The sequence below is a fragment of the Pleurodeles waltl genome, chromosome 6, assembly GCF_031143425.1.
Source record: "Pleurodeles waltl isolate 20211129_DDA chromosome 6, aPleWal1.hap1.20221129, whole genome shotgun sequence".
Lineage (NCBI taxonomy): Eukaryota > Metazoa > Chordata > Amphibia > Caudata > Salamandridae > Pleurodeles > Pleurodeles waltl.
In genome coordinates this window covers 43,933,577-43,956,511 of record NC_090445.1, presented here as the reverse complement: position 1 = coordinate 43,956,511, position 22,935 = coordinate 43,933,577, and the positions used below count along the sequence as shown (strand labels likewise).

The 22,935-nt window shown below is 48.3% G+C and overlaps 1 protein-coding gene across 1 annotated transcript in view; it reads right to left on the bottom strand.

Moving 5' to 3' along the window:
• LOC138299143 (complement factor B-like) overlaps window positions 1-22,935 on the bottom strand; it is a 196,360-nt gene that overhangs the window by 20,518 nt on the left and 152,907 nt on the right. Inside the window, exon 16 of the mRNA XM_069237202.1 lies at window positions 6,006-6,138. Within this exon, the coding sequence (XP_069093303.1) occupies window positions 6,006-6,138 (133 nt within the window). The remainder of the gene's footprint in view (window positions 1-6,005; window positions 6,139-22,935) is intronic.

Here is a 22,935-nt window from a genome sequence, read left to right as displayed (position 1 = left end):
AAGGAATGTGCTTGGGGGAGAGAATCTCCCCTCAGCAGATGGTGAGGCAGGAAGGGGGAGGGCGGCCAAACTGGTCTTCAAAGGCAGAGAAGGACATTTGGAGAACCCAGCAACACTCCCACATCCTGCAACCCCAGACAATTAGGTGCCCCCTTGATTAGATTAGGAGAGGGCAGGAGAGGGGTGTGTTTATGATTTTTAGCCACACCAGTGGGTGGGCTCAGCCAGATGTAACCTCCAAAAATCAGATTCATCCATGTTGGATTTTTAGAGACTGTTGCCTTCTGGGATGGATTTTTGCCACACTTCCCAGGAAGTGGTCATCACAGGGGGACGACCCTGTCCCTGATTGGAGAACCAGGACCCCCCTGCTTTTCACCCAGGAGCAAGGATAAAACTGGCAGACCTGCACCCACACCTCAGATCCCCACCAAATTTCAAGAAGAAAGAACTTAAGGAGAAGAAGGACTGCCCTGCTGGACCCCTGGCCTGCACCTGGAACCTGCACTCAGAAGGACTGCACCAGCTGCACACTTGGGCTTCACCACAAGAAAGACTTTGCCTGGCTTCAACTGGTTCAAGGAGGGACTCCCTGTTTGCTACAGGTGAAAAATTGCTAACCAGAGTCCCCTGCACTAACTCCAGAAGAAAGCGACCAGCTGACCACTGTCCAGTGGCCAAAAAGGAGTTTGCGCCAGGTGCATTCTGGGAGTTGAAGTCTGCACCCCCCAAGGACCATCACAGAACTCCTGGACCCTTGGGGTGAGCTGTGGACCCCAAAAGAACCTTAAAAGAACATCTGGGTGAAGCCCCAGAAGTTTGGAAAAGATTTGAGAATTTTTGGAAAAAAGCTCCAGAGAGGGACCGACCCGCCGCGGAAATTCTAGCCGGCTTGCCTCAACCGCGACCCGGCCTGACTTCGTGGTTCGTCCCGGTAAAGAAAAACATCCAAAAAAGAGAGTAAGTCCGAAGGTAAAAAGTTGACCGGGACCTCCCAGCCATCGTATCCGAGAAGGGCTCCATGGACGTCGGATCAAGATCCAGGTTTACCCCGGTCGAAGGATTTTCATCTCTAAAAAACGACTAAGTCCGAAGGTAAAAGTCTCCACCGAGGAAACCCACATCGCGTATCCGGACAAGGGCTCCAGGAGGTCGGATTCAACTGGCAGGTTCGTCCCGGTGAAGAAAAACTTCAAAATAAAGACTAAGTCAGAAGGTAACTTTTTAACCGAGGCCTCCCGCGACCTGTAGCCGAGCAGGGCTCCATCGCGGTCGGCCTGAAACTTTGACTTTGCCCCGGTCCTGGTGCAACCAGATGACCCGATTGGCGCTTTTTGTTTCTAAGCGCTAGAAAAATAATAATACTTTAAAAATTCATATCTCCGGTTCCCCTGAACCAATTTTATTCGTTTTTGTGTCATTTTAAAGATAAAAATATAAACTATTTTTATAAATTGGTTTTGGATTTTTAAACTGTTTCCTGTGTTTTATTTAATTACTGTTTTGTGATATTTGAATGCTTTACACTTTGGGGGTCATTCTGACCCTGGCGGTCTTTGACCGCCAGGGCGGAGGACCGCGGGAGCACCGCCGACAGGCCGGCGGTGCTCCAATGGGGATTCCGACCGCGGCGGTAAAGCCGCGGTTGGACCGGCACCACTGGCGGGCTCCCGCCAGTGTACCGCCGCCCCATTGAATCCTCCACGGCGGCGCAGCTTGCTGCACCGCCGCGGGGATTCCGACCCCCCCTACCGCCATCCAGATCCCGGCGGTCGGACCGCCGGGATCCGGATGGCGGTAGGGGGGGTCGCGGGGCCCCTGGGGGCCCCTGCAGTGCCCATGCCACTGGCATGGGCATTGCAGGGGCCCCCGTAAGAGGGCCCCTACATGTATTTCACTGTCTGCTGCGCAGACAGTGAAATACGCGACGGGTGCAACTGCACCCGTCGCACAGCTTCCACTCCGCCGGCTCGATTCCGAGCCGGCTTCATCGTGGAAGCCTCTTTCCCGCTGGGCTGGCTGGCGGTCTGAAGGCGACCGCCCGCCAGCCCAGCGGGAAAGTCAGAATGACCGCCGCGGTCTTTGGACCGCGGAACGGTAATCTGACGGCGGGACTTTGGCGGGCGGCCTCCGCCGCCCGCCAAGGTCAGAATGAGGGCCTTTGTCTCCTAAGTTAAGCCTTGACGCTCGTTGCCAAGCTACCAAGGGTTGAGCTGGGATTAATTTACTGAGACCTAACTGTACCTAATTGGAGGTTAGTGGCTTGTTGCTAGGTGTAGGTACCTACCTGCCCTTACCAATAACCCATTTTCCAACAAGAAAGGAGTAGCGATTTGGGAATCTGGGCTACCATTTCACCCCAGCAGGCCTCTTTAACTGTTGAGGCCCATGTGCTGTGAACAGGAAGTCAGCCAGCTGACCTTTGGAGTCTCTTGCGTCGGCTCAGCTCAGGAGTCAACTTCTCTATGAGCAGGACACAGCAGGCACAGTCCCTTCTCCTTTGCTAGCCACCAGGTTCAGCAGGTGCAGTCTCCGTCATTGCAGCCTCTCTTCGCAGGGTCCTTGGTGCAGCAGGGCAATCCTTCCATGGTCCTCTTCTCCAGTCCAACAAGATCTGAGTTCTGGGGTGCCCCTTTTATGCAAAGAAATTGCCTTCATGGTAGGACAGAGTCAATAGCCAATAGGCTGCTAGGTTCCCTTCCTCCTAATAACTACTTCCTGCGAAGTGGCATGTGGCTATTCCAGAATTCTCTATTGTGCCAACTTTCAAGATGGGAGGACCCCTCTTCCGGCATGCAGAGCTCCTAGCTCAACACCCGGGGGCGTGGTTATCAAGGGGGGCTACACATCCCTGATAAAACAATTTTACAACTGGATTACCCTCTGTGCCAGCCTGTCTGCCTAAACAATAGAGCAGCTCCACTCCCAAGTGATGACTATTTGCCCTTCAAAGTCAGCTTCACCTTTCAAGTTTGCCTCTTGAGCTAACACCTGTGTGGTTTCCTGCCAGGGAGAGGTAACACCTCTCCCCGACGCAGGCTTCTAGTGTCCTTTTCTGGGAGTCGTTCACTCATGGGAGTCATGAGGGCAGTACTTGTGTGCTAATGTAAGTAGACACAGGAAATCTTAGGCAAACAAAGTGGCAACTTCTAAAGTTGCGTCTTGCCCATCTGTGACATTAAATAAAATTCAACCATTACATTGAATTTAATGCACTGATTCTTTTGATACTTTAGAGTATCCCTTTTTTAATTAGTCCTATTAAGATATTAGCAGGGCTGAGGTGTCATCCTGTAACTCTGTACTTGTCAATAGGGCTACTAGCTTTTCAACAGCAAAAATGACAAATTAGGGTATTTACTGCTGCAACATGTGAAAGTACATGTTCTCCATTTTAATATTCAGCACCCTGCCTTAGGGCTCAACAGACCTACCTTAGGGGTGACATATATAATAAAAAAGGGAGTGATGGGCATCTGGGAGACGGCTAGAGGAAAGGCTTTGTCAAGGAGGATCTCTACACCCTAGAACAACTGCTGTGACCAGAGCGGTACAATCTATCATATTCATATCCAGCTAGGAGGGAGCAATTGTTCCCCAGTAGGTGGGTTTCTTGGAACAGTATGACTGCTGGGGCTTGACGTTTTGCAAATCATAGGACCGCTTGCGTTTAATCTGGTTGTTTCGTCCCTTAACATTCCAAGCCATAATTGTAAACTCATGCATGGGTGCAAGTGTTGGCAGTAAGCGATGAGTAGGAGCTCTTGGGGCTACAATTGGTGAGTTGTATGGGGCAACTGAGGTCCATTGGTGAAACTCTCCTGAGAGGTGATTGTTGTCTCATGCAAAACTGTGTGAGACACACGGCTGATAACCTAAGTAACAACAAGCCTGACTGAGCTAACATAAGTAACCGTGCCTTGCGAACAGCCCCACTACCCCACATATCCACGAGAAGCATCTGTTGCCCCTCCCAACCAAACTAGGTGTAAATCCAACTAGAGTCTCCCAGCGTGATCACATAGAAGAATTAGACAACAGCATTTATGCCTGATAGTGGAGGAGGCCTCCACGTTGAAGAGTTGGGGGATGAGCTTTGGCCTGGCCATGGGCATGTTGAGGGGGCACACACTCAGAGTCTGAAGATACATGTGTCTTGGGGGTGTGTGCTGCCATCTGTGAGATTTCCTGTGGTCCCTCTGATTATCTGTCTGGCTTGTGCCTGCCTGTTCATCAGTAGAACCCCAGGGAAGGGTGTGGTGGCTCCAGAGATGTGGCTGTTCTGTTGCTCAGTCCTAGGCAGCCTCTCTGGAGTCAAAGAATGAGGACTTGGAGGCATGAGTCTCCTTGGGTGTCGCTGGGTACAGCAGCATATATTGAAGCTTGAGCACCCTCAGCTTCTGCTTAACGTTGTCTTAAGATTTCCGCTGTTGCTGTACTTGACGAGAATAACCCATGAAGAATATTATGTTGTGTGATTGAAACACAAGTTCCCCCATTAGGTGAGCTTCCTGCATGATTGTGCCCCTGTCCTTGTAGTTGAGGATCTTTGTATCAGGGGGCATGGCTGAGCCCTGGGAGGGGGGGGGGGGCTTATACTCCCGGGATCTGTGGGCCCACTTGAGGATGAATCAGGCCGAGGGCAGATCTATGGGTAACCAGAGTATGACCTATTGTTCAAGTTAGGTTTCCAGTTTCAAGCCCACCTCGCCTTTGAGAAATCCCACAAAACCATGGCTGCAGCACCCTGCCCTAGTTCCCTTTTGATACCAGAATCTAGCTACCTCTTCTACCTCTCATTAACTGCATGCTAGTCTTTGACCATGTACAGTGTTCTGCCTTTTGTCTAGGTTTGCATTATTCAACTACCTCATATGTTCAAAAGTACACACCACCACCGATTACCATATAGCCTTCGTGACTAGTGATGTGCTATGACATCAGAGCACAGCAGTCATTTTGAACAAATCAGTAATGGCATGATGCGACTCCAGTGTGCTTAACTGTCCCATCCAATAAAGGAAGAATGGAAATCAAGGCAGAAAAATGTTAACAGGTGGTTGTAGCAGATCTTTACTAAGTCATGCAGAGAGCATTTGTTTCTAATGTGCACCTTCATCCTATACTCAACATTAGTCACAGAGAGACAGCTTCCTCCTCCTATGCCACTTCTCATCCTGTACATGCTTTTACTTACAAAGGGCTATCCCCTTCATGATGTATTCACACTTATTCTCAGACAGACAGACCCTCATCATGTACCCGCCTTTGTTCTCAGAGTGACTGCCCCTTATCCTGCATCCATCTTAATGCTCAGATGCACAGGCTTTCACCCTATACTCACCTTTACTTACATAGGGACACCCCTTCATCCTGTGCCCACTTTAGGTCACTGTGGGCCAACCTCTCCTTGCATATCAACTTTTACTTGCAGAGGTGCATCAAGTTATCATGTACCCACCTTAACTCTCAGAGGTATAACCTCTCATCCTTTACTCGTCTTTACTCACAGAAGGGCATCCCTTCATTTTGTACCCATCTTAGCTCACAGTGGGCAAGCTTCTCATTGTATATCCACTTTTACTCACAGAGGGACACCACCTTCTCATGTACCCATCTTAACTCTTAGAGGCACACCCTCTCATCCTGTATCCACCTTCACTCACAGAAGGACATCTCTTCATTCTGTACCCACTTTAACTCACAGTGGATCAACCTCTCATTGTATATCTGCTTTTACTCGCACAAGGATACCACCTTATCCTGTACACATCTTAATTCACAGAGGCACAGCCTCTCATCCTCTACTCACCTTTGCTCACAGACGGACACCCCTTCATCCTGTACCTACCTTATCTCACAGTGGGCCAGCCTCTTGTATAGCCACCTTTATTCACAAAGGGACACTACTTATCCTGTACCCACAATTGATCGCAGAGAACAACCCCTCATTCAATAAATAGCCCTTTTATCACACAGAAACACCTCTTTTATGCTGTACCCACCTTTACAAGTGAACGCGTTGACATGAGGCTCTGTCCCACCAGTACATAGGAAACGATCTGTCACCACTTCGTTGACATCTTTGACATCGGCGTAGAGGGGGGCTTTCAGAGCATCCCTGTTGCACACTGGTTTCTAGAAAGGGAATATTATTGGAGGGCGTCATTATCGAAACATTTTCCATCTTTAACTATTCTGTGTCCCCCCTGAGACCAGCAAATTAGGCATGTACTGATGTAAGTTGAGGCACTATTCATAGATTCCTGAAGCGAAACCGCTATTTCACATTTCCTAAGGTTTGTCTCATTCCTGGTGCTTTGTCGTGGCCATTCCCAACTCCCTTTTGATTCCTTACTCTCTGCCATTAGGGTCACCTGAAGCCAGTACCAAGACACAACTAAGGCTACAGTGTGTGCAACAATCACAAAACAGGTTGCCTCTTTCCATCCCAATTACCCTCATTCCCTCTCCTGAGGTGATAGAAAAATAGTATCAGGAGTGTGGGATGCTTTAGCAATCAGAAACCTGACCACAATAGCTCTGCATCTCTACCTGCTCCCACCCCTAAGCTCTTTTGAGGCTATACAAAACTCCTCGGCAATCAGAACTTGGACTGCCTAATGCAGACTTGTTAGAAATGGGGTCTCTAGTTGGCAGAGGTAACACTCTTGTCCAAGTAATGACCACAATCCTAGTCAGGGTAAGACGCAACACAACACAAATTATCCTGTGCTCCCCCTCTGGTATCTTGGCACAGAGCAGTCAGGCTTAACTTGGAAGGCAATGTGTAAAGTATTTGTGCAATAACTCATACAGTAACACAGTGGAAACACCACAACAATACACCACACAGGTTTCTAGGAAATATTTATCTGAATAAAATAAGGTAAACATGATGCAAATCCAATGTACATAAGCAAAGGTATGAATTTTTAAAGATTAATTCCCACTAAAGCACTCAGAACACACAATAGCTCCAACTAGGGCTATTCACACATTGTTGACGGATTTGTTCCCAATAATCCAACGGTACAGGTGCTGGTCACGGAGTCAAACTGACCCCGAGGTACAGTACCTTTTGAAAACAAAGAAACAAAGATGTTGCATGGAGTCGGGGAGATGAGGCGTCGCTGGGGCCGGTGTGACATCTGTCCCTTATGGCATCCGGGGAGATGAGGCGTCCGTCCCACAATGCAAGGCAGGGGAGGTGTGGTATTGGTTCCATCGGGTTGCAGGGAAAGCTGGTGCAGCATCGGTGGCGAGGCGTCAGTTCCTTGTGACCCGTCTGGGTCAATGGATTCAGTTGATCAAGACGTGATGTGTCGACTTCTCAGTATCACGATGACCCTGCGTGACATCAGCGGTGTTGCATTAACGTCAGCTTTGTGTTGCAGGCCACAGTCGCTGCGTGCAGCGATGTCCATGGAGTGGGAGCAGGCTTCAGCGTCAGTGCTGGTAGGTGAAGTCTTTGATGTCCCTGAGACTTCAAAACTGAAGGCAAGCTGGATAGCCCTTTGGGGAAGGCAGAGTCCTCCCAGCAAAGTCAGAGGCCAGCAGGACAGCAGGACAACAAGCAGGGCAGCAGTCCTTCTCCACAAAGCAGTCCAGACGAGGCCTTTGGGCAGCCAGGCAGTTACTCTGACAGTGCAGTTGTAGATACAGAAGTCTCTGATTTGGTGGGGTCAGAGACCAAGTTCGTATACCCAAAAATGCCTTTGAAGTTGGGGAGACTTCAAAGAGGGGTTTTGAAATGCACAAGTTCCCCTTTCAGCCCATTCCTGTCTGCCAGGATCCCTGTGGGGGGTTATCAGTCCTTTGTGTGAGGGTAGGCTACTGGCCTTTGAAATGTAAGAGAGAGCCCCTCCACCCTTCCTGCCCAGGGAGACCCATTCAGTAGGCAGATGAATGCAGATGAGACTGACTGTCCTGTGTTTATGGCTGCCTGGGTGGAATGCACAGGGGAGCTGTCAACCAGCACAGATCAGACATGGACTGGAGATAGTGATGTAAGAAACAGAAAGCAGTAAGTGCAGAGAAATGCCCACTTTCTAAAAGTGGCATTTCTAAAATAATAATATTAAATCCAACTATACCAGTAAGCAGGGTTTTCTATTACCATTCTGCCCATACATAATATGACATGGCTACTCCTTCCAGATTAGAATCTACCACTCAAAAGTATATGAGGGCAGCTCTAGTGCTAGTCTATGATAGGAGAAGGCCTCACAGCAGTGAAAAACAAATGTGTGAGTTTTTCACTACAAGGTCATGAAAAACATATAAGTGCATGTCCTGCCTTTTACTTACATAGCACCCTGCCCTATGGGTTACCTAGGGCCTGCTTTGAGGCTGACTTATATGTAGAAGAAGGGGACTTGGCAAGTAGTTTTAAATGCCAAGTCGAAGTGGCAGTGAAACTGCACACACAGGCCTTACAATGGCAGGTCTGAGACATGGTTAAGGGACTACTTATGTGGGTGGCACAATCAGTGCTGCAGGCCCACTAATGACACAAAAGGATGATGGACGGAGTGCTAAACAATCCAAACACTCACCCGCAGTCACAGTCGCAGTCAGATTGTTCTTTTGCTCACCATGCCACCCCAGTTGGACCCAGCCATATGCAAATCAGTCTTGACCCTGTTCCTCATGGGAACAGTCCAGCCCGAACTGCCTGGCCAGGTCCTCCCTGGACCGGAAATAGGCATCCTAGGACTGGTTTCAAAGTATCACCCTTCATCAGCCAGGCTAGCTTGAATACAGTGGCATAGCAAGCACGAGACCCACGTCTGGGCATACTCTTCCCACTTGGGGTGACAAATGCAAAAACAACAGATGATGGACGGAATGCAGAGCAAATAAAACATTCACCCCCAGTCACAGATCCAGGTTTAATCCATCAGTTTTTTTGCGTGCCCCCTGGGGCTCTGATCAGGATGCCATTCAACTAGCCCTTGGCATCACTTTGGTGGTCCTGTGTCCAAGACGCAGGCTCAGTCCTTCTCGCTCAGGCAGAAGGGCAGGAGGGAAATAGAGGGGCAGTCCTTCTTGCAGCAGAGCAGCACGGCAGTCTTTCTGCAGAGGCTTCCACATGTCTAGATGTGTTACAAAGAGTTGGGTCTGAGAGTCCAATTTGTATACCTGGTGCCCACTTTGAAGTAGGTGAAGGTTCTAGAGGTTTCCACCTACAGAGATCTTTGGAATTTTCTGCCTCTCTGCCTTGGCCCCAGATTGCGTGCAGATTGAGGCAGCAGAATGCATGTCAAGGTGCAAGCCATGAGTGAAAACACGAAACAGCACACTCATTGTGTGCCATGCCAAAGTCACTGCATATAATATATGTAAGTCACCCCTGCAGCAGGCCTTGAAGCCCTAAGGCAGGGTGCATTATATTTTATGTGAGGACATATCTGCATGAGAAGATATGCCCCTGTGATGTCTAGATTGACTACTAGATAATGCAAGTGAACAGTGAAGCAATCGTAAGGTATGCACTGGGCTTTGGACATTAGGAGGTACTCAGCTACATAATGGCTTCATTGAAAACTATGGTATTTAGTATCAAACACCTTGTATTATTAAATCCATACTGATGCCAGTGTTGGATTTATTACGATATGCACCCAAAGGGCACCTTATAGTGCCCCCTGAAACCTACTAGTCCTTTATTGTGCTGGTTGAGTGGTGTCAACCGCCTACCACCACAGACAGGTTTCTGACCCTCCGAAGGTGAGAGACCCCACTTTCAAAGGCCAGAAACAATGCCTGCTCCGGTGGAAGGTTTCATCACCTCCTCTAACAGGATGGCTAGTACACCACCATATCTAGGCTAGAGGCTTCAAAGACTCTGTCGCCCTTTGATATGCCACCCTGGCTTCCTCCAGACCTGGGGAAGCCACCCCCTTCCCTGAGACCCGTTTGGCACCAGGACAGACATGAAATTAGCTATGCAGGTAGGTGTGCTGCATTACCAGGTTAGTCACAACCGCAAGGTGGGCAGCCTAATGTGCACCACGAAGTAATGGTTCCACCATCCTTTTTTGGTGGAACTAGGAATTCTGGGACAGGGTTTAGCCCACTTCCCACAGGAAGAGGTAATATAGAGGGGTAGTCCCCCTAGGGGTAAGCTGACCAATGGCTACTACCCTACACCCCCCTAAACGCCCCTAAATTGAGTATTTAGGTGGCTCCCTTACACCAGAAGAGCAGATTCGCTTGACTACAAAGAGAAGAAGGACAAAGAAGAGCCGAAGACGCAAGTACTGTGGACTAGCTGAGGACTTGGTGCAAAACCCTGCCTGCCTGCTCCTATCCCGACAATTGCAAAGACCCGCCTCATCCTGCAGCTGTGTATCCTCCCAGAGCCTTGGAGGACTGCCAGCACTTCACCCCCTAGACAGCATCTCCCTTGGATTAGAGGAGCCATTTACCTGCACCAGCAGGCATCAACCTTGACTGTCTGGTTCTCCGTTTAGCTGACCATCGGTTCCACTGAGGAAGCATCTCATCAGGGAGAGGATCCTGAGTGTCCAGGAGTGCAGCCCCATCGATCTAGCCTGTTTTTGAGACACTAAAGCAGTGGTTCCCAACCTGTGGTCCGCGGACCCCCAGGGGTCTGTGACCCATTCCCAGAGGGTCCGCAGGCCTGGGCTGGGAGGAAGGCACTTCTCCAGTTGGGTCCTCTGACAAACATGTGCCTGCCTGCGTGTTTTCATATTTATTACTTCCTTTGTTAAGCAGTTTTAAACGCACTGGAAAGCTCCTTGTACTGCAAAAATAAAAGCGTCAACCTAACTAAAGTGATTAATGTATCTGCTGGAGAGAGATGGGAGTTTTGTGCAGTGGCAGTTTTGACTCAAAGGTAGCGCAGATGGTTAATATGCCTTCTGCAAAGAATGTGTATCATGAAAAGAACAGTATTTTATGTGCATGGCACAGTGGGTCACTGCTTTTGTCACAGAGATGTTTTTATTACTATGCAGTTCATAATCGTAATCTAGCACAGTGAGCAGTGAACTGCCATTAAAGAGCTGAATGCACAGTATAGCACAAATTAGAAAGTTGTTTTTTTCCTAGTCTTTCATTCTCCTCATGCTGCTAAAAAATGGTTTGCTTGTGTAGAAATACATTCTTATTGCTAACGCAGTGCTTAATTTGTGCTTGTTGTTTCCAGTGCTGAGCACCGCCACTTATTTTTGAGGGCCAGGGTATATTCTTCTGCTTCAAGCATTTGCTGCGAGCAAAAGACACATATGGGAAAGAGGGAGGAAGGGAAAAACGAAAAAGCGTCACAAAGGGAGATAGTAGAAAGCTGCTAGTGAGCTGAAGGGGCAGGGAGTGGCTTTACATGGATTGAAGAGTCCCGAGATGGCTTCAGGATTATGTTGCCTTAGTATTCAGTGTACCCACATTTAATTGCAGCAGCCCCGTGTTAAAGAGGAGGGCTTTGGGCACTGGCACGTTTTTATTTACAAATTAAGCACTGTGCTAACGTCATCGCTAATCACTGTGCTGTGTTCTGAATCCTAAGTTTGTGCTTCTCCAGACCAAGCACTCTTAGAAAATGCCTACCAGTGTGGATGACATGTGAATCCTACACCTTGTAGTCCCCTCTAAAGTGCCCTGACACCCTATAGTGGTATGAGAGGTGCTATAAAACAAATGAAGTACATGTGACAGAGAGGCTAGGGAGAGATGAGAGGCCCTACTGGTTTACTTCCTTTCCCCTTCACTTATTTATGTGAAAAAGCTTTCTCAGTTCGTGCATACCTAAAAAATAAAAACAGAAATCGCTCCGGAAATGTAGAATCTGACCTGAGGATTCACCTTTCCTAAATAAAACCAAACATTGAAAAGGTAGTTGCTGAGATGCAGCGCTAACCTTCACAATAAAATGTTTCGATTTTTGCATATGTTTTCAATATAAAATAATTGTATCTTTAGTAATTTGAGTATTTGTTTGGTGTGTACTTGTTATATCTTTTGCGAATTACTGTTTTAATGTTTGGAAATTAAATCGTACAAATTGCTGGGGGTCCCCGGCTTCCAGTAATGATTCATTGGGGGTCCTCAGGAGTCAAAAGGTTAGGAACCACTGCACTAAAGGGCATATTTACAAGCACCTAGCGCCACCTTGTGCCACCATAGTATAATTTGTTTTAAAGATTAAGACGGCGCCAAGGTGGCTATTCCCTCGCGCTGTATTTACAAAGTGGCGCAATGCTTGCATTGCGCCACTTTGCAGCCCCCTGGGCCACATTATGCCTGTGTCAGGCATAGTGTGTACAAGGGGAGAGTTCTGACACAGGGAGGCCCGAAAAAATGGGCAAGTGATATTTACAACATTTCACTGTGCCATATTTTCTGTCATTTTTAATGCCTGCTTAGAACAGGCGTTAAAATGACACACCCACTTTAATCAATGGGCCTCTCTGTGCTATGCTGCACTAGCGTCAACATTTTTGACGCTAGTGCAGCAAAGCTGCCACAATAATGTCAAACATTTTGATGCTATTGTCCTAATGACCACCATGGTGCAACGTATTGTAAATATGCACAACCACAGTGTAGTTAGGTGGGGCAGAGATGAGGCAAGAAAAGTGGCGCATCGGGACCGATGTGCCACTTTTTGTGAACATGTCCCTAAGTCTGCCCGGAGCCTCCTTGCCCCAGTACTTGGAGTACCCCAGCCAAGTGCAAGCACCAAGGCTTGTTTAGTGTCTAACTCGGACATCAATGTCACCGGGAGTGACCTACCGACGAGGGACATCAGCATCACTGAAGCCAGCACTGAAAGTGGCCGTGCTGTCTTTTCCCCCTGCATCCAGGTCGACCCCAAGAGTGAGAGCTTCTAACACCAGGGACCCACCAGTCAAAACACATCTGCACCAAAGCTCCACAGCCTGGGCTCACAAAAATCAACAGTGCCTTTGCGGAGCTGGGACCCTCAGAGGACAATCGTACCAGTTCAAACTTCTACCCTTTGGCTTTACAATAGCTCCCCTGTGGGTTCAACCACACTGGTCCCCCAATCCCCACTTGCAGCCCTTTTGTTCCAGGTACTGCTCCCATTGACTTTACCATGTAGCATCTGAGGCTACCACCTCTAGGAGCACCTCTGCACCTAGACACACCAGGGCAAGTAACCCAAAACTCTGAGTGGTTCTAAGGACCTTGGCCCCTACTTACCTTAAGTCCAGAGGAACAGTCCTGAAAGTTGATTTCAAGTGACCCTGTGCAGTGTATGTTTCCCCCCTAAGTTAACATTACTATGTTCGAGACTCATGCCTCAAATCTGACAGCTGTATCTTCTAAGTGTTGAAATATCACTAACTCGAAAGTACTTACCTGATCTTGAAGATCTTGGTGTCTAAATCAATATAAGTTGGTCTTGAGTTTCTTCTTGAGTGTGTCTCATGACTCTATATGTTGAACAAATGCATAGTTCTTCCCTCAGATAAGCCTAACTGCTCATCCACACTACCACAAATGAGAGCTTTTCGGATTATTATTGTAACCCCTGTAAACAAATAAGGGACACCTGGACTATCTGCATAGTGTTCCCATACAATCGATACACTACATAGACAGGGAGCTTCCCACACCTCGGTACTGAGAGTAACATAACATTCCACTAGGGACTTACAAGTAAATTAAATGTGCCAGTTGGGTACAAGTCAATTTTACCAAGCACTTTAGCACTGGTTAGCAGTCGTAAAGTGCACAGAGATCTAAGGCCAACCCTTAGAGACACAAGGACCATATTACATGCAGTGCATTACACATTGGCACCACCAGCTACCTGGTAAATACAGGCTTATACATGTACTGCTGTAGAAAACATGCTGTGGACACTCTGCCATCTAGTGTTGGGCATGGATGTGGCAGGTTGTTTTTCTTCAAAGACATTTCAGTCTCGTGACTTACCATGACTCCTTCTTGAAGCTCACAATGCACCAAGACAAAGATGATATTTTTCCACCAGGAGGTTCAGACATATTTCCCAATCCCTGGGACTGTGGAACTACATTCAAGATGCATTCAATTCCAGTAAACAGAGTCCAGCTTCCAATATATCCCAGACCAATAGGGTTCCTCTGGATACAGCTCGTATGAGAGTGACTCAAGGGAGGAGGGAGGCATTATGGAGAACATGTACTTCCAATTTTGCCCTAAGTGCAATTCCAAGTTCCTGTGGTTGGAGAAGTTTGCAACTTCTTACCTCAGGACTATGTGGAATCAACCTGCTCGGTCTGCTAGGTTTTCAAACATAAAAAAACAGTCCACTACTGAAGCAAGAGGCACTTTATGCATTACAAAATGCAACATTACAGTCCTATAGCGTTGACACTGGTGTTCAGGCTTGAGGACCTTTAGTGGACTTACTATGAAGGGTAAGGCCTGTCAGGATTGATGGCAGGCCACAAAAACAGAGTGCCACCACTCTCCCCTCTCTCACACACTGATATCAAGTACAAAGGCACCTTTGGGGCTCCTCCAATGCTTGCATCTACGACAAAGATGACACTGAGGATACCCACTCCTCGCACAACAACCCGAAAAAACAAGGATTGATGCCAGAGTAGGTGTAGATGCTAGTTAAGCATCTTCTGAATGCATACTGAATACAACCAGACCCAAGGAGTAAGCAAGGAGGGCAAGACCATCTCCAGTGCAAACATCTGTTGTCTGTTATACGCAGATAACACTGCCTCCAGGCAAGTCCATTACCAGCTTCTTCCTCCATGAACATGCTTAACTAATTGTTTCTGGTTTCCATCAAGAGATCAAGCATTGTCTAATCAATGTCCCCTTCGATGGTGAGCAAGTTTTTCGATCTCCTGCAAACAGCTCCCGTTTAGCCTGATTTTAGAGTTCAGCAGATGGGTTACTATGTCACAAACATGATGGATATTCCATCCGCAGTATTACAAGTGCCATTAATATAATGCACTTGTCATATGGCAGACAGGAGATCTGTCATATTTGTGAAGGAATAACCCGTCTGCTGAACTCTAAATCAGGCCCTATGTTAGAAAAAATAAAGAAAGACACAAACACTGCAAAGGCCGTGGAAGTACACCAGTCGCATCCTGACAAGTCTGGGTTTCAGTGTCAACAGACATAAAGGAGTGCAAAGCCTGCAACAACACTGCAGCATTCCTAGCACCATCAGAATCAGCCCTTTCAGCAGGCACCGGCCCAAAAGTCCTTGATCCAGGGAGCATTACGAGGCAACGGTCAGGGAAGGGAGTTAAGGCAGCTCTAGAAAGGGCACTACAAACTCCAATCAGTACCTTACCAGAAACCCACCCTCCTCCAATCACATAATATCTGTTGGGGAAGAATTTGGTTATTCCTTCCCCTAAGGGAGAAAACAGAGTGATTTCTGTCCTCAGTACAGCAAGGCTGAAGCTTGGAGTTTCACACCACATCACTGCAAGAGGAAGTACATGTCAGCTAAGGTCCCATCGAACCAATGATCCCATGCCATCAGGGTTGAGCGGTGTCATTCTTGTACTTCCTCATTCAAGGGACGGGCAGCACCTTGTGGGTTGTCCTTGATCTCAGGCCACTAAATTGCTACATCTCGTCAGAGTATTTGAAAATGACAACACTGTTCCGTATAGGAGAGCACATGGCAACCCTCGATCTGAAGGACAACCACTTTCACATCCAAATTCATCTGCCACACCATTGCTACTTTACCTTTGTGGTAAGAGGACACTTCTACTGGCTCAAACTTCTACCCTTTGAAATAACAATAGCCTCAAAAGTACATCACTGTAGCACAGCACTATGTGGGTCGATATCTGAACACTTTGCAGATAATATGCAGCAGTCTTCAGCATGCATAGCACATACCCAGACAGTTATGTCACTCCTGCAAAGGATAGGGTTTACGGTAAATGGCAAGCCGTCTGATCTCTGCCCTCAGCAGGTACACCCCTTTTTAGGTACAGTCCTTATGTCTGTAACTGACAAAGCCTCTCCCAAACAAGAGAGAATTATGGTATTTCGATGACTTCTTCCTCTTTTTTAGACAGACCCTTGATAGCCTCAGATCAGGATATAACATGTTATTTGCTGCATCTACAATAGGCAGGATTAGCAGACTGATGTGTCAGGCTACATTCGGCAGCAGTCACTGCTTACATGCACAAAAAGCAACATACATTTACCTAGGATTCCAGTCAATAAGGCTTTCATGGAAGGCTGTATGGGAGTCACCTTGTGACCTCTATTCTATCCTTAGGTGTTTTTGTTTGAGGGGAGGGTGCTAGAGAGTCCAGAAAAAAATGGATGCCCCGTAGCGAGGCTCTACTGGCTTGGGAGCATAATCCATCATTTATCCTGTCCACAGCTGGGAGTCTAATCCATTTCTGCTACCACTGCTACCCTTGACGGCCCTCCGTTTTGACACAATCTCCCGTTTGTGGGCTGGAGCTGTACAGGCCACAGGCTAGGGCCGACTGCCCCTGGAGCAGCGCACTGTGGAGCGGGAGACCAGTGCTCCCTGCAAGCGGCTGCTGCTGTGGCTGGGGGGGGAGGGGTGCGCTGCCCTTCCCCTGTGATGGGAAGATGCCAATCAACTTCAGAGGGGGCGTGCCTGTTTTTGGCTGCTGCTTAAGGAGATAGTGGGGCTTGGGTTCACCAGGTGAGAAGTGAATCCTGAGGGAAGGGAAATGACTGCAAGACCCTTGCGCCCGCTGCATTACCTGCAGAGAGGCTGAGATCGGAGTGCCCCATGGGTCCTTGATGTAGCAGCATGCCTCCCTGGGCACTAGGGACTTCCCCTTCATCATCGTAAGGATCTCAGCTCTTATTACAACCCACCGCATGGCGGGCGCTGCAACTAGGCTGACATTGCTATGCAGATATATTCGGGTCTGCTCATGCCCCCCAGTGGGTTCTTCCTGAGGAGTGGGGGATCCATGGTTGAGGCGGCTGGTGATGCCCCAGACTTGGCACTCAGTCTATGTGCCCCCCTGCTCCATATATGTTATGAAACTCCCTAGCCTACAACTTGGACAATGCCCACAATTTGGATCTGGAGATGTAGGTCTGCAACAGAGCTCATGGGAGCTGGGCCTGCTCATGCCCTCCCGGTGATTTATTCTTGGGGAGTGGTGGAACCCTGCTTATTATGGACACTGTCTCTCCTGATTTGGCAAATCTGCTACGTGCCCTTCATCGCTGGCGACCCACAGAGCTCACCGAACATCGTTGTGGGCAAAAGTGATAATAAACAAGGCAAATTGTCTATTGAAACCTTATGCGAACCACAGACTTGCAGCCCGGGGACTATGCGCAGGGCGCACTGGAGAGTGATTGGGCCACAGCTGCTGAGGACAGTAAATCTATGTTCATGGACCTTAAACACAGCCTGAACACCATTGGTTCAAAAACCGACCTCCTCGCTAATAGATTTGACCGCCTCAAGGTAAAGTTGGATAAGCGTGACGAGCGCATGAACCAGCTGGAGCATCATATGTCCTACATTGAAGATGTGCACACATCCTATGGGGAACAGCTTCTCCGTATGGAAAACGTACTGTAAGTCATCAAAGCAGAAATGAAGATCTTGAGGTATGCTCCTGACGGAATAACTTGTGCATCATTGGTGTCCATGAATCTACAGCGATGGACAGGATGGAAACCCATGTTGAAACCAGGCTGAGGATGCTATTTGGAGATTACCTCTCTCCTGTATTCATTGTGGAGCATGCACACTGATCCCTGGGGCCGCGCCTACCTCCCGGGGCCCGAGGTCAACAGTGATTCGACTTTTGAACTACAGGGACAGAGACACCATTCTGCGCCTTGCCAGGAAACACCAGCCTATCCAATATCAGGGGTACACCATCTCCCTCTATCCAGACTTGATGTTGGCAGTGCAGAGTGCGTGTCAGGAATTCCTACCTGTCAAGACTACCCTGCAGAAAGTTGGTACTACCTACTCGCTGATTTAGCTGGCCAAACTCTGTATCAATTACAATGGGAAATTCTAATATTTTCTGAATGCCAGGGCCTCATCAAAGTTTGCTTGTGGCAATGAATGCCTATACTGAAAAACACATGTCCTCTCCTGAGGGGTCAAGCAGTGGTTGCCCCGGGAACAATGACCCTTTGATTCCTGTGAACTGAACTGCCAATTCTGTAGCATGGCATGGGAGTCCCGGAACAAACCTGCCGCTGGTCCTGTATGAACTATAATTATGCTGGTGGAGGTGTCGGTGTCTTCTGGGGTGCAGTGAGTCCCATGTAATCCCAAATGATATAGAAACAGCACCCGGACCCTTCCATGACCTCACCTCTCCTCCTTTACCCGGCCACCCAGCTGTCCACTGGCTAGGGAGTACGCCTGGACCTCTTGGCGCCCACCTGGGATGATTCCTTTCTAATTCCGGTTTGTTGGTGTTGTCTGTTGGATGGGATGGAGGGAGCGTGGAATTAAATTCGTTAGGGGAGTTGAAGTGGGAGGAGGTAAGGTTTTTGGGGTATTGTTTGTTATTTATCTTGCAAAACTGTTCATTCCATTTCTAGTCACACAGTCATAAATTGCTATTGGTGCCTTTGTTCCTTGGATGGAACATGTAGGACCGCACAGTGTTTACCCCTCTGATCCTAGATGACCATTATAAGGTGTCTGACCTGCAACATCTGGAGGCTCAATGATTGGTGAAAAACTAGGTTTGACTTGCATACCTGAAAAGACATCAAATTGATATATGCCTGATACAGGAAGTGCACCTCTTGAGTCGCTTCAGACCATGGGGGTCATTTTGACCTCGGAGGTCTTTTGACAAGACCGCCGAGGGGCCGCCGTGCTGAAGACTGCCTTTTTCAGACGGAGAGCCGCCAGCAGCCATACTGGCGGCCGGCGGGGAAGTGGAGGTTGCTCCACCGCCACGTCAACAGAAAACCGCCCACCGAATCACGTCCTGTGATTCGGCGTGGCGTTGTTCTGTTGACAGTGTGGTGGCGGCGGAGCAGCCCCCATGGATCCCGTCCCCTCCCGGAGGATCAACGGACCAGGTAAGTTGATCGTCCGTTAGGGGAGGGGGGTGGGGGGAGTGTTGTGTGTTGTGTGCGTGCATGGGGGTGTGTGTGTGTGTGTATGTAGAGGGGGTGTGTGAGTGCGTGTATGCATGCGGGGGTGTTGTGCGTTTGGAAATGAGTGCGTGTATGTCTGTATGTATGTCTGTATGGATGTGTGCGTGTATGTCTGAATGTGGGTGTGTGTGTATGACTGTGTGTGTGGCTGTTGGCATGTATGTTGATGTGTGTGCGGGTATGTGTGTTGGTGGTGCCTGAGTGCGTGTCGGGTGTGTATGTGTAAGGTAATGTTGGGGGTAGGGGTGGGGAGGGGGGTCCTGCCACCTTTGGGGGGTGGCAGGGGGTGTAGGGGAAGGACTCGGATGGGGGAGACCCCTATCAGTGCCAGGGAAGGAATTCCCTGGCACTGAAAGTGCTTACCGCCATGGATTTCATGGCGGTTCCAAACCCTGTGAAATCCATGGCAGTCAGCCGGGTCATAATACCGCCGGCGGTATTGTGACGACCGCCGGGCTGGAGACCCAGGTCTCCAGCCCAGCGGTCGTCTCCGCCCTGGCGGGCAGAACGGAGAAGTGGCGGATGACCATGGCGGTAACCGCCATGGTCACAATTTCAAAATGTTTACCGCCAGCCTGTAGGCGATAAGACCGCCGCTTCTCTGCCGACCGCCAGGGTCGTAATGATCCCCTATGTGTGGGATGGATTGCAGAGACTCACATCTCCATCTAATCCAATTGTGCATGAGATGTTGCTACACTTCTCTGAATAGTGTAGCCATTGCATATGTGCCAGGTGCTGTGTGACGCACAGGGCAGGTTTGTCATTCTAGCGGGAAATCTGCAGGGCTCCCCTACGATTCTAACCTTGATTTATGGCCCAAATGTGGATGACCCTAGTTCTCTGCTAAGGTCTGGCACCTGATGGCAACTATGGGTCAGTTGGGGCACTTTGGGTGGAGACTTCAATGTGATTCTTGATGCATGCTAAGATAGGTCCAGCTATACCTGTTGCCTGCACCCTGGAGACGCTACACAATTGCATACACTCATGACAGAGAGGCTACATGTATTGCTTCCACCCACAACACTTAGTGCAGAAAAGGCTTTACGTGGTCACCTGGACTGCCAACATAGCACACCTCCCCAGAATGTTATCAGATCATGCTGCTGTATTATTAGTATTAGTCCCCCCACACCTGCTTCGGAATCCAGCACAACGGCCTTTTCTGGAGACTCACCCCGAATGCACTCCGAGATCAGGTCTTCAAAGTCAGGTTTAAAGAAGCCGTAATTGACTATTTTTTTTTATATATATATATTTTTTATTAACATTTTACTTACAAACAGACATAATTTCAGTACTGCTTACATTACTTGTTTCTATGTTCACACTTTTTGAGTTATGCATCGATATCAGACTAATTCTTGGTAACAAATCATTTGTGGTTGAGATACTTCTCATGCATATGAGTAGTGATTTTTCATAGTCATTTATGTAGTGTCTGATTCCCTTCAGAACTATGTACACGGTGGTGGTATGCAGTGTCAGTACGGTGCTGTGTTGAGGAGGGTCTATTGGTTTTAGTTTATTCAGTTCTGAAGTAATCCTCCATTACTGAATCTAGTAATGTAGGGTGGAAGGTCTTTACATGTGTATGCTATGTGCTGATACCATCATGCTCACTCCTCCTCCGGGTCCGTTATGTTGTGGTGCAGTCTGACTCTTTCTTCCTTGTGCCTACCATGTTGCTACTTATTAGTTCCCATTTCCTGGACTTCCTGCTCCCATTTATCTAAGATTTACTCCCAGTCAGGGCCAATGGGTTTCAGGCGTAGCCCCTTCATCTCCTCTCGCCTCAGCGCTTGAAGTTCAGCTCTCGCCCACTTTGAGACATCTCTTCTCCAGAACTTCAGAGGGGGGCTTTCAGCAGATTTCCATCTAATGGCAATCTGTTAGACTTTTCATCCTTGGCGTGGTCTCCCTTAACTTTTTGCCTCTGTTCCCCAGGTTGTTGATGTGTGCTGGACTCTGATTTTACTGTTTTTGTTACTCTGGGCACTTTACCACTGCTAACCAATGCTAAAGTGCAAGTGCTCCTGTTTAAAATGTGTACGTAATTGGTTCTCCATGATTGGCATATTTGTTTTACTGTTAAGTCCCCTGTAAATCAAATGTTACTAGTGGGCCTGCAGCACTGGTTGTGCCACCCACACAAGTAACCCTGTAATCATGTCTCAGACCTGCCACTGCAGTGTCTGTGTGTGTATTTTTACACTGTAAATTCGACTTGGCAAGTGTACCCACTTGCCAGGCCTAAACCTTCCCTTTTCTTACATGTAAGGCACCCCTAAGGTAGGCCCTAGGTAGCCCCAAGGGCAGGGTGCAGTGTATGGATAAGGTAGGACATATAGTAATGTGATTTATCTGTCCTGACAGTGAAATACTGCCAACTTCGTTTTTCACTGTTGCAAGGCCTGTCTCTCTCATAGGATAATATGGGGGCTACCTTTAAATATGATTAAAGTGTAGATTCCCCTAGAGAGTAGATGGACATGTGGAGTTTGGGGTCCCTGAACTCACAATTAAAAAATACATCTTTTAGTAAAGTTCATTTTAAGATTGTGCGTTTGAAAATGCCACTTTTAGAAAGTGAGCATTTTCTTGCTTAAACCATTCTGTGACTCTGCCGTGTTTGTGGATTCCCTGTCTGGGTCAGTTTGACAGTTGGGTTGTTTTTCACCTCACACCAGACGATGACACAAAGGGGGCTGGGGTGTAACCTGCATTTCCTGATTAGCCATCTCTGCTAGGAGGGAGGGGTGGAGTGGTCACTCTCATCTGAAAGGACTGTGCCTGCCTCTGACAATGCCGGCTCCAACCCCCTGCTGTGTGTCTGATGCCTTGCCTGGGCAAGGCAGGATGTCACAAGTAGGTGTGAGTCCCCTTTGAAGAAAGGTGACTTCAAAGACTAAAATGGGTATAAGAAGGGCACCCAAATCTACAGACTTTAGAAACACTTCTGGAACCAAGAGGAACCTCTGCCTGGAGAAGAGCTGATAGCTGAGGAAGAAGTGCTGCCCTGCATGTGACTGGGCTTTGTGGAGTTTTCCTGCAGTGCTGCTTCTGCCAGAGTAAGAGGGCAAAGACTGGACTTTGTGTGCCTTCCATCTTGTGAAGAAATCTCCAAGGGCTTGATCTAGAGCTTGCCTCCTGTTGTTTAAAGTCTCAGGGACAGCAAAGACTTCTCTCTGCCAGCACCTGGAGTCTCTGGAGAGACTCCTACTCTGCCCTGTGGTGCCCATCCAGTTCCTGGGACCCTAAAAGGAGAAGCTGGCAGCCTAAAGACAAGAAAATCGACGCACAGAGCGCCGTGCCGGGAAAAGATTGACGCGAATCCGATCTGCGGCTGAAAAAACGGCGCGCCGCCGGCTCTGCAGCTGAGAAACGCCGCTCGCAGGAAACGCGACCGAAAAATCGACGCACGGAGCAGGAGAAACGACGCGCAGCATTGCTGACAGAGGCTGGGAGATCACAACCTGCGCTGCGGGATTTTCAGATCATCGTGCGGCTGGATTTTTGACTCAAGTACCGCCGTGCGGAGTTATTTTTGACGCACACCCGCCCGTGCGGGGTTATTTTTGACGCACACCAGGTACATTTTCACTCTAGAAGCGCTAGTGTGTTTTTAAATCTACTTAAAGACTCTTTTTGATTTTTAATTGATAACTTGACTTGTGTATGGTGGATTTTTGTTGTTTTGGTCTTGTTTTGTTTAGATAAATATTTCCCATTTTTCTAAACTGGTGTTGTGTCATTTTGTAGTGTTTTCATTAAGTTACTGTGTGTGTTGGTACAAATACTTTACACCTAGCA